Source organism: Carassius carassius, chromosome 17, assembly GCF_963082965.1.
Source record: "Carassius carassius chromosome 17, fCarCar2.1, whole genome shotgun sequence".
Classification (NCBI taxonomy): domain Eukaryota; kingdom Metazoa; phylum Chordata; class Actinopteri; order Cypriniformes; family Cyprinidae; genus Carassius; species Carassius carassius.
Genome location: NC_081771.1, coordinates 32,374,523 through 32,390,675, shown reverse-complemented (window position 1 = coordinate 32,390,675; position 16,153 = coordinate 32,374,523). Strand labels below are relative to the sequence as shown.

The 16,153-nt window shown below is 36.8% G+C and overlaps 1 protein-coding gene across 1 annotated transcript in view; it reads right to left on the bottom strand.

The window, feature by feature from the left end:
* plxna1b (plexin A1b) overlaps positions 1-16,153 on the bottom strand; it is a 144,519-nt gene that overhangs the window by 109,935 nt on the left and 18,431 nt on the right. The window contains exons 2-3 of the mRNA XM_059497742.1: positions 6,734-8,095; positions 2,222-2,404 (exon numbers count right to left, since the gene is read on the bottom strand). Of these exons, the coding sequence (XP_059353725.1) occupies positions 2,222-2,404; positions 6,734-7,909 (1,359 nt within the window). The 5' untranslated portion in view covers positions 7,910-8,095. The remainder of the gene's footprint in view (positions 1-2,221; positions 2,405-6,733; positions 8,096-16,153) is intronic.

Genomic DNA, 16,153 nt, shown 5'->3' with positions numbered 1-16,153 from the left:
TATTCGTTTTGCTTTATATTTGACACTGAATTCTGGGTGTGTGGTAAGAGGACAAAAACACCTGCTATTGACACTCAAGACCAGAAAAGCTCAACAGAGGAATCCGCAGCAGTTTGGAGCCATAATTAACAACATTATTACAGAGAGAGTGAGGCTGCCGACTTTACTGTGACTTCAGACTTCATGTGTGTGTGTGTGTGTGTTCGGCCCAGTTGGCCTGTCCATCTGTTCTTGATTTGACCAGACTGAATTGTCTAGCGCGGTAAACCCAGACGGAAAAAGTTCAAGAAGGGTTCCTCGTGCCGAAACAGCTAAGAATAATGTATAAGAGTAATGGTCAACCGATACGTTTTTTGATGGCCAAGGCGATGTTTATCACATCACACTATTCAATTTAAAGATAAGCAGTTGTGCAACTAAATTTATTTTACATATGTACTAAAATATATATATGTATATATATATATATATATATATATATATATATATGTATATTATGTATATATATGTATATATGTATATATATATATGTTTTTACATTTTTTAATTTTTAAATGAATCACATTGAAGACAAAATAATTTGATAAATCTGGGCAAATAAAAATGTTAAATATCGGCCGATATATCGGTCAGCCACTTATTTTTAATATAGGAGCAGACACTGGCATATCTTGAATGTGTGATGTTTCCAGTTATTGTAACTGTACAAAAATAATATTATTTTTGTATTATATGCTAGCCTGTTATGCTGCTCGATATTGCAAATTGGCATTTGTTATAACATTATTTTAATTTATTACCGCAATCATAAGCACTCTTTTTTGCATTGCAAATAATTTTAAGGTTTACTGCACTTTATTCATTCACAGTAAATAGCTTACTTCTACATTAAAAATTAAGATGCATAAGGGAACATGAAAGCATGTAAATTACACATAACTACAGTGGCTGATGCCCAAGATCTGAAAAACACTTTCAAATCAAACAATTACAGCAAACTCTGATTCTGGATTGATTTAGGTTCACATTGAAAGACTAAATATGAAAAGAGTCCTAATACTACAAACCAAAGACACGCAGTAGAGGACGATGCTGTGTGAGAAGAGCTCTTCTGTGACAGACTGTCATACATAACATTAAGCTGCTGGGTATTTCATTCACATCTTCAGTCCGTCTCTCAGGGATGGACAGAGTCTGTCCTCTATTTCACATCTCAGTGAATCCATCATGTGATGCTCCAGTGAGTGTGAACACACACACACAATATGGTGAAAGCACCTCATTCTGAGCTCATCATACACTCACCCACCTGATGCATGCTGCACATTTCACACCTCCAAATTGCAAAAATAAATCCTTGAATACTTGAGCTAAAGCACACTGTCCCAGTTCAGAAATGTCTCAATCTCCAGCTGTTTTTCAAAAAGACTTACAAATAACATAAACATAAGAAATCCATTTAATGTGAATGCTATGTTGTCGCATGCAATGTCTCAATCATCTCCAAATGTCTGCTGTAGACATCTACACTGTTTAATAAGTAATTACAGTCCCGAGCACAACAACTGAAGCTAATCAGAATTCATCACTGGATAACAACATGCTTTAGTTTTAAAGGCAACATTAAAACAGCATTTGCCATTGTTAACTTTAACCAACAGTTCAAGCCTAAGTGATATCTGATGAAAAGCGGTATCAGAAGAAATCAGATAAATCTTTCAAAATAAAAGCAGGAACATCTATTAAGAAACTAAATGGGATCGTTTTTGATTTCATGTTCTCTTTAACGGTTTTGTCAGTTTAACTGGTTGGTTGACATTTTCTATTAAATCTGAAGTAGTAGAGTAAATTAATTTGTGTGAAAAATGAAAAAATAAATTTCTTGGATAATTTTCATCAATAAATCAGTCACACATGAAGAAACTAAACTTGATTTAATGTCCCCTTTAACAGTTTTGTCAGTTTAACTAATTGGCTGACGGTTTCCGCTTCTCAAAGCCCAACAATTCTCCAACATCATAGCAACTTTAAATGAAAGTACAACACAAAACACAAAGATTGCATCATGAACCCTTTACAAAATACCAATTTTCTTGCTTTCCACAATGGGTGAAGTCAACCAAACAAAGAGGTTCTCTTAAAATAAAAAAAATAAAAAAGATACCAATAATGGACACAGAGTATGAAAAGACCATAAGATGTGAAACTCTACGACTCTTACCTTCTTCATTCGGCCGTTGCGTGTTCCTGCGAAAACCACTGTGTTTCCGCGGTAGTCGTAAGCAGCTACCGAAGTCATTCCGTCGTCTTTGTCTATGAAGAGCGGGATGCCCTCGATAGTGCTGGTGCCCCCTAGAGGCTGGTTAAAATCCTGCCCACAGAAGTTATCATCGATCTGGAGAGGCTGGAAGAGACAAACGGAGGGAGGGTTAGAGAAAGGGACTCCACCTAAAGGTCAGACGGACTGTCAGGGCGGGTTTTCCTAAAAACAATATTAGTGGAAGTCACACACACACACACACACACAGCGATAAGGTTATTTATCACATGGATGACATAATGGAAACGCAAGGTCACTGTATTGCAGGAAACCCTGGAAAGAGGTCGTGAGGACGTGAAAGTTAGAGAGTGGGAAAACCCTAACAGATACAGTATTTACAATAATTGTAAAACAAAATTTACTGTTTTTTTTTTTCAAACACACTGCTATTTTTAAGTATCTGTTATTTATGTGATATATACCCTACCATTCATTTGATTTAAAATATAGTAAAAATTGTGAAATATTACAATTTAAAATGTAATTCAAATCTGTGATCAAAGCTTTATGTTCAGTGTCACATGATCTTCAGAAATCATTCTAATATGCTGATTTGCTGCTCGAGAAACATTTCTGATTATTATCAATGTTGTAAACTGTTGTGCTGCACAATATGTTTGTTGAAACTGTGGAAATTTCTAAAGAAGCCTTTCTTACTTAACCTGAAGCTCAATCTATATCATTATCGATATACACAGAGATTCCAAATGGATTGTTTACTTCCAGAATCCTGTTCCGTTTTATTGCCAGTGTACAGGAAGTTCCTCGCTGATGGAATCTGTGCCCACAGAACTCCAAAGAAAGAACAGAACGTGAATGCCATCCATTCACAAAATGCCACTTTTCCACCATGTATTTTGAAAGTTTGAACAAACATTACTTAGAGTTTTCAAAAAATGTTTAAAGGGCAAAATATTTTTGGCTAACTTGCCACACTTTACAGCTGTATCTTGGAAAAGAAAACTTCTGAAGTGAGCTAAATCTGACAAAACCTTCCTCTGGTCACAAAGCTAAAAATGATTTAAACTAAATGTTGTGAAATTTTCTTTTAGGATCAGAGTTTAGGTTAGTCTTTGCTTTATATATAATCAACAGCCTGTGGTATTTGCTCATTCAGAAGGCTAAGTAAACGTGTGTGTGTGTGTGTGTCCTCTAAATCCGCCCAGACACACATCAATAACTTTCTCTGTCTTTCCCTCTTCACCTCCCCTTTTCTCTTTGTTTTTCTTTCTGTCTTAATCCATCCAGAAGAATCTCTAGCTCACAGCAGGAAGAAAGGAAAGAGAAGAAAAGAAAGAGGAAGGAGTCAGACGGGCATCAATTCACTTAGCACACTCACTTTTTCTCCTCTGAGCTAAAAACCTGATGTCAAGCAGTCAGACACTCGCGCACACACACTGAAAGCTCGGCTGGGGGATTTATTTATCGCTTTGAAAACATCAAAAGTAATTTAATTCAACATCTTCATGCCATCATGAGCTGAGCTTATTTAAATATCAGCCTTGTGTAGTCAGACTTTAAACTATTAGCATAAAAGAAATCCCTGTGAAGCGGTGTACAAAAAAACATAACAGAAATTTGTACTAGATGGAGTTTTTCACTAAGCGTGATGCAATGCATTATAGAATTGCCTCCTTTGTAAAAAAAAGTACAATGGGGCTAAAGGCACATTAATCGTAATGTCTAAGTTAACACTTGTTCAAAATAATCACGTTAGCAAAGTTTGTACTATTTTTTGTTCAATTAATAAATGTCATTAAAATGTTATTATAAAAAATCAAAATATTTTAAAATACAGAAGCAAAATAATAAAAAAGTAAACATTCTGAAAGCATTGAAGGAGATCTAGATCTAAAGATACAGATTTACAGAAGAAAAAAACGAATTATATTTTGTTATATGATATGATTAATATCACATTTTTAGATATGATGGTGTCATTCTAAACATGGTGATCATCTTACCCAACATAATATATGTATGTGATCATTTGTAATAATTTGGCCCAAAGCAGGCCTCTCAGAAGGTCATGAGAGCCTATTATTCTTTTTTGCATTTAGGATCAGGGCTTTAGTCCCACTGCTATTTCACACTTGATTGACAGCTGATTTGATGCAGTGTTCTCTCAATCCTCATGGGTCACACAGACAAGATGAGCATTGCATTCACTCAAAAGTGTGTGTGCTAAAGTAATTACATTCTCTCAGACACACGAACAAACATTCACACTTTACTAGTGAGGTGAAAACGAATGCAGGACTAAACATGTTTCAGAGGGAAATACCAATACACACACACACACACATATAACCTCACAACAATAGACATGTGTGAGTGTGTGCGAGATGTTTTCAGACTGCTGATTATGTGTCTGCTCGGGGCAGAGGCGAAACCAAACACCACATTCCAGAGGGAGAGCGAGACAGAGAGAGACATGTGACTGTGTAAACTATGTTTAGATTTTAAGCGTTAAACAAGTTATATTAAACAACGTGCTGTCTGATCTGATCAGCGTGAATCATTTGAGCAGCACCAGATTTTCTGCATTCTGTTCTGATGAAATTTAAACAGCTAATTTCTGTCCCTGTGAGTAAGAACACATTACAGGAGCGGCGGTTAATTAGCGATGTACTTAATCACTGACGTCAAGCAGCACGCCAACAACAACCAAATTGAACAAATTATAATCAGAAGGAACAGTTAATCTAAAACCCAGAAAGTGTAATCATTTACTAAACCATTATGTCACTGCAAACTCATTTGACATCCATCTTTAGGTCAGTTAATGACAGAATTATAATATTTTAATTAATTATTCCTTTGATGTTCATTATGAAAGCCAAACAATATGTCAATATGTTTGTGTTGTGGTTTTAAAAACCTTAAGCCCATTTGAATCTGCTAAAGGTTTTCTTTGATTTGTTTAGAAATAATATTTTTTAAACATGATTTACATTTTCCACCACAGACTGTGCAAAAGATAAGCAGACACTTTAGATTTCTATTTAGATGGCAAAAATAAGCAACTTTCTTTAAAAGGGCTTTTTGAAACTGAAATATAAATGTTTGTGTCATATGAAAGGCTCTAAAAAAAACTAGCATAACACTAGCATAACACCCCTGTATGCATCCTGGATGCAGATTGATGCACTTCAATGAAACCTGAGCATTTGGACTCAGAGTGAAACTTGTTCATTCAACCGCTCAGGGTTGAAGAGGTTTTAAAAGCAGCACTGTAATTGCCACTGAATCACTAATTAACTTGTTCGTTGGACGACTAGTCAACCATCTATAGGATTTGCCTAAATTGTTTCACACTGTAGAATTTTAGGACTGAAATTTAAGCTCAGTTATGTAAAGGCCAGGCATAGCAGGATTAAAAATGGCCATAAGCAAAGATTTCAAAGATACTAAGCCAGTGGTAAGAGCAATGCGAAGAGCCCATTATTATATATTTTAATTTTATGAAACAAAAAATACTGAGCTTTGGATGATTTCTAGTGTTGAAGTATTCAGACATCACACATTTAGCCACTCTAGATCTCTGTTTTGCTTCAAAAAAATGTCTTCCATTCCCTATTATTCCACCCGCTTAGAACTCTACTGATAGACTTTGAATATAAAGAAAGAGCAAAGATCAAACCAATTTGGAATGAGTCAGAAAAATAAAAATGGGGATATTCATCTTTGAGTGCTTGGTTAAATGAAAGCCATTCTTTGCCACTGAAAGCCCCAAGAAAGAGAGCGAGTGAGACGAACAGAGACGAATGAAGAGAGATAGATTAAGAGCGAGCGAACGAGAGGACGAAAAGAAAGCCCTGGTCCCAGCGGACTCTGATGGCAGAGAAGATGGGATCAAGCCTCGCTAAATGAATTAGATAGCATGAGCGAGAGAGCAACTCATGAAATTTACTCAACTCCCCTAATGATGTTCCTGTCTGACTGAATAATGGAAGCACTTGGGAGAAAGACAACGAGAGAGGATGGACGCAAAAGGAAACAGGAGGTGGGTGACAGCAAAAGTGCTTGTGATATTTATATTCTACAACAATGTAAGTTAAGTTAGACTATCAGACACAGTTAAACACAAGGTAATAGTCTAAGTTTTTGACAATGATCATACAGTAGTCTTTCTCTTATCCTTACATTTGCAATCACCGACCCAATAAGTAGACTCTAGTCATCTAGAGGACTTTACTATGCCACTCCTTAACGTTCCCAGCCTCACAACTGTAGTCTGATCTACAACTTCTCCACTTATATCTAATCATAATCACCCTTTGCACCAAGATAATGGAAGTTGAACTCTGGCAGGGGACATTACTGAAGCACACCCATTCATCCTACCCAACAAATCAATCGTTGTAGCCATGCAGTGTGTCTTAATGGCCTGCTATCAGAGAGTGGACTTACCGAGTTGATGCATGGTAGCTCCTTGTTGAGCAGCCAGGGCAAAGACAGCCTGCCCTCTCCTCTATAGCATGACTGAATTCTCTCCTTGATCTTCTCTTTTATTTTTGTTAGCGTGAACAGGCAGAGTGCCGACTCTTTTGGGGGTTTGGCCCGGTTCTTCTGGCCTTGAGAGAAGACTGTAAACAATATGTCCTCTTGCTCGGACACTCCTAAAGAGTTTGCAAGTTGCTTTCCGGGTTTGGCCAAGTAGGCATCCTGGATCAGTCGATACTCTACGCCATCTTTGGTGCAACCGATTGGGAACTCTACGTAGGAGTAGAACCTGGGATCGTCGATACAAAGTCGTACGATCTTCGAGGTGAAAAACTGTTCCCCACTGGCATCAGGAGAAGTAAGTTGGGTATCCAGCTGCAAGGTCAAGTAGTAGACAAACTGTTCACTGCTAAAGCTGTATATGTAGTAGATGTCGAACGTTGGGAATTTGGACAGCGTATCCGAGGGGATCTTCAGCTGGGAGGAGACAAACTCATCCTGGTGGACAAAGCTAAACATGTCCGCATCCTCCTCATTGGCCATCAACTTACGGCTCGAAAGAGTTGGGAAGTATTCTGATTTACCATCAATGGGAGTTCCAATGAATAGCTTGCTGATTTGACCCTCAGAGATGATGACCCCAGACATGGTTCCCGACTCAATGACGCTGGAGAGGTAGTGTTCCTTACGGTGGTGTGGCTCACCAAGCTTGAAAAGATCATCCAGTCGTAGAAACTGACATATGCCTTGTGAGGTGCTTCCACAAGCAATGAGTCGGTTTTGGGAATAGTCTATTAGTAGCAGCTTGTTCACATTACTATTTGGGGCAAGGTCATGGGGGCATAACTGTACACTTGGAGGTGGATAGCATTTCTCGTTGTCTACTACGGGACCTGTCATATGACTCCTCAACTTGGTCAAGTTACTAGAAAGCTTGTAGATCCAGTTTACCGCGCCAACATACACATCCCCTGTCTTGTTATGGATGGCTAAATGCGTTAGACCCCAGTCAGAAGGTGAGAAGGACCTAAATGGCTCTGAGGATCCTTCAGAAAGGTGAGGGGAGATGCACACGGTCAGAAGCCCAAGGAGAACCGCAGTCCTTGGGCTTACAAAGCATTGCGGCCCCTGCTGAGGCCACATATCTGCGCTGGCCCTCACAAGCGAAGGATATGGTGGTCCACTCTATGTCTTCAATTGGGGGCTTTTAAATAAACTCAACAAACAAGGAAGGGGGGAAGCACAGGCTTTATTGATTCAATGCTTCCTTGCCTTCTCACAAAACAGTCATCCACTTCAGCATCCACCTCAATTCCTCGTCCGGGGCTCCTGCAGGGCAAAAAAAAAAAAAAAAAAAAAACATTATGAGTGCAAATAGAACATAATCGATTAATTATGCATTATTTCTCAAAGTCAAACAGTGAGGAAAGAGAGTAAAGACAACATCTTTCATTTTGCCACAAATCATTTAGAATTACGTGGTTTAATGAGGTGAACCGTGTCAATTTTTATTTACGGAGACTGATAGCTTTGGGGGTGAAGATGGATTTGTAGATTCACTTTATACAAACTCTTCACTATGCAACACCGCAGCTGTAGAGTTGGTCTTGGATCAATACTGGCATAAGACATCCATCATCACAAGCGTCTGACAGCAGCTTTGTGTAGATGAAGTATGCAAGTACATAACAGTGCACCTTTAAAAGAGCCCTGAAACCGAGCAAGTCTAAAGTAAGTCTTTGAGGTCTGAAATGCTTGAAGTTGTTCTGAACTTTACAGGGGCAAGACAATTATATTGTGCTGTTTCAAGTCAAATCAAAATTATTCTAATTCACTGCTCTGAGATCACAGATTGCAGTGAAAAACCAGAAAGAATTCCACATCGGTGCATTGTGAAAATTATTATTTTTTCTGTACTCCATGATTATACGATCCAGTATTCTGTTGGAAGGTAGTGACAGATCAGTTTGCTGTACTAAAAATATGCAATAAACCAATTATTAGTAATAGATGGGCCATAAAATTAGACCAGTAGTATCTGGGTCATAAGTTTAGACCAGTGTTCCTCAAAAGCGGCTCTGGATGGCCACTGATGAATCACCTTTGATAATGAACGCGATATTGCGTAGCTTGTCAGTGATCTACGGCTCTGTCTATTAAATGCCGCTCTATTTGAAAGCAGGTGATGGCGATTTAGAGGTAATCATGGAACCAGATTTACTGACTAGATGCGCATGATCACATATCGCCCAGCCCTAACAGGTGGTCTAATAAATTAAGCACTATATGTTTTCATTGCATTCAGTTGGCACATTTGTTTTAAGGACATTGGACAGAATGTGGAATAGTGTGTTTTTGTCAGTAAAATTAAAAGAAAATAGGGGTTTTAATCTGATTAATCGAAAAAAATATCGGCCAACTAATCGATTATCAAAATAATCATTAGTTGCAGCCCTACAACAAACCCAGGACTGATATCACACTTAATAAAGATCTGGTAACTCAAAATGGCATACATGAAACTTAGCTCAAGGCTGCACCTGAGAAACTATACCTGTAGTTATTTTGGATAAAAGCACCTGATAAAAAAATAATTACCAACTTAATTTTTAGAAAAACAGACTGTGATTCTGCTGATGATGGAACAAACAAACAAACAAAAACAAATCTGAGTTCAACTTCATTTCCACTGGGGGAAAAAATGGGAGACAGAACTACAAAAACTGGAAAATCTCAGCGACAGGAGAGAGCCGGAGGCAAGCGAAAACTGTGAAAGATAAAGGAAATAAAAAGGGTAGATAAAGCAGAGGGAAAATAGGAAGAATGTTTTCCATTCTCTCTCCTTTTCTTTGCCCATTTCTTATCTCCATTGCTTTTTTCCTGTTGGGGTGATTGAGGGCCTTCTTATCAATCCATCATTCCCCAAGGACGGGATGATGGGAAGTGGCTTCATTCCACACAGATCCAGAAACATGCACCAAAGTGGACCAGAAAAATGAAAGTATCACTTTGTCTATCAGCAGAGGACCAACCAACTAAAACGATTCCATTTCAGAGATGAGCTGCTATCGTATTTTATATAGAAATTGAGAATTATTCTGTTAATTTTCCAGAATATATTCTGGAAATATATTCAAGCATGTTATGCCATGGTAGTACCGTGGTATTCTACAAAAGTAAATGAACCATTCAGTACCATTCCATTACCCTCACTTTACTATGGTACTACCACCACATTAAGGCAAGTCATAGGTTATATTTTGTGTCTGTTGGTTTACTATGTGTAATACTTCTTTGCAACAAGTGTGTGAAATATAGATTGAAAGAAAATCGGAAGGAGGTAGAAACATGTATGAGATTCCTAAACCTCATTTCTCTTTATTTGAGCTGATCTGTCATTACAGAGTGGACTTTAAATATCAAACCAAAGTGCATCTGTGTCCTCTTACTGCTATCTGGAAATGAAACCGTTAAAGCAGTCAACACATAAGTATTTGTAGCGAGTTTAGAGATATGAGTGAGCATGAGTATTGAAACGAATGAACGTGAAAATATAAATGAAAGAATGTCTCCATAAACGCCTCAGAAAGTACTGACAACAGAGCAGAATTATCAATCTCATCAAGAGATAAAATAAATTCTTGTCTAACATCCCTGAAGGCTTTCTTTCATCTTGTGTTCTCATCTTCCACTTTTAGATTTGCCGATTTCCCATGAGTACCTGCACTTCAGATGATCAGTAACTGCTTAAATGACACCAATCAATGAATCCACAAGTGCCAAATGAGTGAAACAGCCACTGAATATATATGTGTATGCCCAAACAAGCTGTCATTTTCACTGAAGTTGTGATTTGCGTCACGGATCTCAGTCTAGCTCAATATTATCATTGGCATCAGTTGTGTCAAATGAGCCGCTTGCACACGATCTGCCTAAAAACCGCAGACAGACTATTGTGCAAACACATCACAGTCATAGAACCTTTATTTATGTACAAACATCCAAAAACTAATAAACAGAAACACTTTTTAAATATTAATTGAACATAAAAAAAAATTTAATTAACAACCGCAACACCATCATAGAAATGCAACATGAAAAAAAAAACACTTCACGCTTTGGGCAAAAGATGTTCCTGACAGGTTTCACGAGATTCTTCCTAGAAACCACCTCACACCAACAAAACAAGCGCTGGAGTACATTTCAGCATCAGGAACATGAGACACAGTTATGGAAGTCAATTCATTCTCCATTTTTCCCACAGCTGTCTGAGGACACGTTACTCTGAGAGTCGTCTCACAGCCCCTCTGCTTTAAAAAACAGACTATAAATTCACGTCCACACACTGCGGACAGACCTCTAAACCAGTCTCCTCAGATAATGGCGAGTGGTGGCAGGCGGCCGGCTGATTTATTACTTGTGGCATATCAATTACAGCACGAGCCTCTCAGATGGAGCGCCAATACACACAGAATACACTCCGAAACAGACGTGTATAAAACACACACAGAAGCAATATAATCCAGTAGCCTCAGTTGTGAAAAAAATGGCATATTTTACAATTGAAAAAAATAATGAGTACAATACGCATTCTCTGCACAATATGCATATCCAAATGATGTGCTACATTTGATAACAACTGCACACAAACACTCAATCCCACAGTGCAGCATGCTCGACAAGACTTTCCATACTGTAAAAATGTTAAAAACAATTTACGTACGTTTCCGTTTTTATGCGTCAAAATTCAATTCAAAATTCAAAATTTAATTCAATGCATTCTTTGCTGCTTGTTTGTGAAATTTACTACTTCTGACTGAGTAAAAAAACTGTTTCTATACCAAATTTCTACTTTAAGAAATATTGAGTGTAATTTTTTTTACTTGGAAAAGACACTTAGACAAAGAACTGAAATTGGAATTATTAATTTTTTTTAAATATTCTATATTTAAATATTATAATCAATATATTTAAATATGATATATTCAAGCAAATTGTTTCATATTGAGCTGTTTGAATACCGATATTAAACTGACATGTTAAACAGGATGGGAAGGAAAACACGAGTGCACAGGAAGTGGCCAGTCAGCGATGACAGGGTCATTTCACAGCTCATTATCACAATAATTAAACAGAAAATAAGCCCCAGACAAACTAACTGCATGCAAAACTGAACACACGTGTTTATCCAGCAGTACACACAGATGAGTCACTGTATGCATAACAGTTGCACAATATTCCCCCAAAATACCACAGTTTCTACAGTAAAACAAATCAAAACATGAACCCATTATCTGATCTAAATATCTTTGAATAAGACCGAAATCACCCAGCAACCACTCAGAACACCATAGCAACCAAACAAAACACTGTAGCAACACAACTGCAACATTCTGTGTTTGCCTGTAAAAATGTAACTATTAAAATGAATACCTTGAGAGATGTTTGTCACAATAATTGTGATTTTACTGATTTTCATTGAATTTACACTGATTTTTAGCCACAAAAAAGCATGTTTTTCTACAATAAAGCAACAGCTTTCCTCAGCAACCTTGGCTCATGGATTTGTCTCATAAGGATTTATCTTAAAGTCTTGGTTAAGCAGTTATAAGCCTAGAACCAAGTCAACCATCTGCAAGGTGAATCACAAATTAAAAAAAATAAAAATAAAAACAAAATTGAAATTCTGACAAAATTGCAAAGATACAAAACTGCAAACTTAAAGGCTTTAATGTGTAAAAGAAATCTCATGAACCAATGCAAATGACAATCAAATTAAAATGGTCATAAATAAATGGTTTGAGTACTTTATTAGTTACAAAGGTTTTGTTTTCATACGTTCATACAGTATACAGTATTCCATGTATTGGAAGATAAACATATATAGATAAAAAAAAAATATTAGTTGTTTTAGAGCATATGGACCTTTATTATTATGTCATTAGCAGAGTTTCACGGGAATGAAAGAGTGGCATGATTTGCCTGATTTAGTTCACATAATCGTGATTGTTTTTTTAACTAGAAATTCCACTGTTACATGAATATTTAAAAAAATAAAATAATAATGTGGGCTGATGATCATCCAAACTGGAGACTATGAAAGAGAAAACCAGAAAAACTCGTCTCAAATTATTTCAAAACCCTTCAATTACATCACCTAGATATTGGGATTACGAGACCGTTACCCAGAACCGATGACTTGTGAGGGTTCAGCCTGTTAACATTCCAGAGGAAACAAGAGGAACCGAGTGAAGCAGCAACATGTGAACGGTCTGTCTGTCCTACTCTTTCCTGCTCCCTACTTTTGCCAAAACACACCGTCAGTGAAGCAGTACAGCGGAGAAATAAAACAAGATAAAATTGTGCAAGTTCTTTAAATCCAACAAGTTAGTCACCTTGCACAACAGCAGATGTGTGATCTGAGAGAACAGAAACATCTGAGCAGTCAATCTCATAATCACAGCATGATGTGCAGAACAGAAACGCGTGAACATTTGCATGCATGCATATGCATGACACACCGAGGGAATGAATGATGAACTAGTAAAACAGGCTCAGGGCTGCATTCGCTCACCCATCTATCGCCATTATTACATCATATCCATTACCATGTTTTGCGATAAGAGATTATGATGCACTTTAAATTCCAGTCACATGGTCTTATGCAAATTAGCAAATTAAGTGAATTTTAGAAACGGGTGGATAGTTTTTCCAATACAGTAGTGCATTACATGTGCTCTACAAATGAAATCAGATGCATGAGGAACAGGTGAACACCTCTGGAGTCTGCTTGTGTAATGACTGAACTACTAGACAAGGATTTAACTCTATACTATTAATACAATATAACAATGCATAGTGCTCTATTTTGCACTTTACTGCAAAATTAGCTTACAAAGCTTTGAAGTCATAAATAATTGTGTTATTTCATCTTTAATGTGATTAGAAGATTTAAAAGATAATGCGATGTGTATGTGTTTTAAGCAAAAACTGAAACAACAAAACTTTAATAACTTCATATTTTATATAGATGGTATTTGATATATTGTTAATATAATCAAATTTAATAAATGAAAGACTTTCAGCATGTACATGCCATTTTAATTATACTATTAGTACTATAACTATAAAAAAAGAATAGGATAGCAATATGAGCTTTTGAAGCCTTAAAAAGATGTCATAATTGTGCGATTCCAAGTTTAATGCAATTAAATAAAGCAGCGTCGTACGTCAAGGTGAGGGTGACTTATGACAATTTTTACGACATTTTTGGGTGAACTAACCCTTTAATAACTTAATTTATTTATATTGTATTTAAAACATTTTATCATTATCTAAACTGCAACAATGAAGTCAAACAAGTAGTTTAATGTGATTAAATGACGAAAAATAAAATGTAAATGACGAGATAATGTAAAAATATACCCTATATATTTTTTTTCTCTCTCCCGTCTCTCAGTTGGGTCTCTGTCTGTCTCTCAGCATTAGAGGGTTTTAAAACAGTCGAAGAGTGAAATTTTCCATCCTATTTGTTTTCTTGCTGTCATAACTCTCATTTTATGACCTTTACAGGCTGATAATTCTATTCTTTCTTGTGTCTCATTTGCTGTGGATTTGTGCACGAGTGCGTGTGTGTGTGTGTGTGTGTGTGTGTGTGTGTGTGTGTGTGTGTGTGTGAGGGGCCGTACAAGCCATAATTCATTCTGGCACTCTCACACGCTTATATTCTCCTTTCACACACATACAGGTGCATCTCAATAAATTAGAATGTTGTAAAAAAGTTAATTTCTTCAGTAATTCAACTCAAATTGTGAAAGTAGTGTATTAAATAAATTCAATGCACAGACTGAAGTAGTTTAATTTTTTTTTTTTTTTCATTGTGATGATTTTGGCTAAAAAATCTCAACAAATTAGAATATGGTGACATGCCAATCAGTTAATCAACTCAAAAATGCACAATCATGGGGAAGACTGCTTATCTGACAGTTGTGTAGAAGACAATCATTGACACCCTTCACAAGGAGGGTAAGCCACAAACATTCATTGCCAAAGAAGCTGACTGTTCGCAGAGTGCTGTATCCAAGCATGTTAACAGAAAATTGAGTGGAAGAAAAAGTGTGGAAGAAAAGATGCACAACCAACCGAGAGAACCGCAGCCTTATGAGGATTGTCAAGCAAAATCTATACAAGAATTTGAGTGAACTTCTCAAGGAATGAACTGAGGCTGTGGTCAAGGCATCAAGAGCACCACACACAGACGTGTGAAAAGAATTTGGCTACAGTTGTCGTATTCCTCTTGTTAAGTTACTCCTGAACCACAGACAACATCAGAGGTGTCTCACCTGGGCTAAGGAGAAGAAGAACTAGACTGTTGCCCAGTGGTCCAGAGTCCTCTTTTCAGATGAGAGCAAGTTTTGTATTTCATGTGGAAACCAAGGTCCATGAGTCTGGAGGAAGAGTGGAGAAGATCATAGCATGAGTTGTTTGAAGTCCAGTGTTAAGTTTCCACAGTCTGTGATGATTTGGGATGCAATGTCATCTGCTGGTGTTGCTCCATTGTGTGTCCAAGTCACTGCACCCATTTACCAAGAAATCTTGGAGCACTTCATGCTTCCTGCTGACCAGCTTTTTGAAGATGCTGATTTCATTTTCCAGCAGGATTTGGCACCTGCCCAGTGCCCACACTGCCAAAAGCAGCAAAAGTTGGTTAAATGACAATGGTGTTGGTGTGCTTGACTGGCCAGCAAACTCACCAGACCTGACATTGTCAAGTAGTGTTGTCACAGTACCAAAATGTCTGTATTCGGTACAGATACCAGTGAAAATCCACGGATCTCTGTACCAATTTCGTTACCAAAGCTAAACATGATACTAATAATAAAAAAAAATAACAAATAAAATAAAAAACTTGAAATGAAAATAAAACCAATGCCATTCTTTATACTCATTTAAAATTGTGTTTAAAGTTTTTCTACAAGTAATATAATTATGAAAAACAGTAAACAAGTTCGTCCAAATTTAATTTGTCTTTTAATTAATGAAATTTAAACACATTTTATTTTTTTTGGTAAATAAAGGGGATTTGCTATTAAAATTAAAACATGGAAGAAATATTGTGTGATTTAGTTCTTTAAAAAATTAAGTTTTATTAATTTTTTCAGCAGTAGTAGCAGTATCACATACATTCTACTAAATAATAGTAATATTTCTAGCACAATGCCTTTATGTAAAAATGAACTTTTATTTTGACGGGTTATCGTGAATACCTTTAAATGGACTGGTTTTACTCAAATGAAATGGTAAAATGCTTGTGAAGTGACTCAGAACAGTTCTGGTGATGTCGTTTATGTATTTATGTCCTCATTGAGACGGCAGATGCTGAAATTA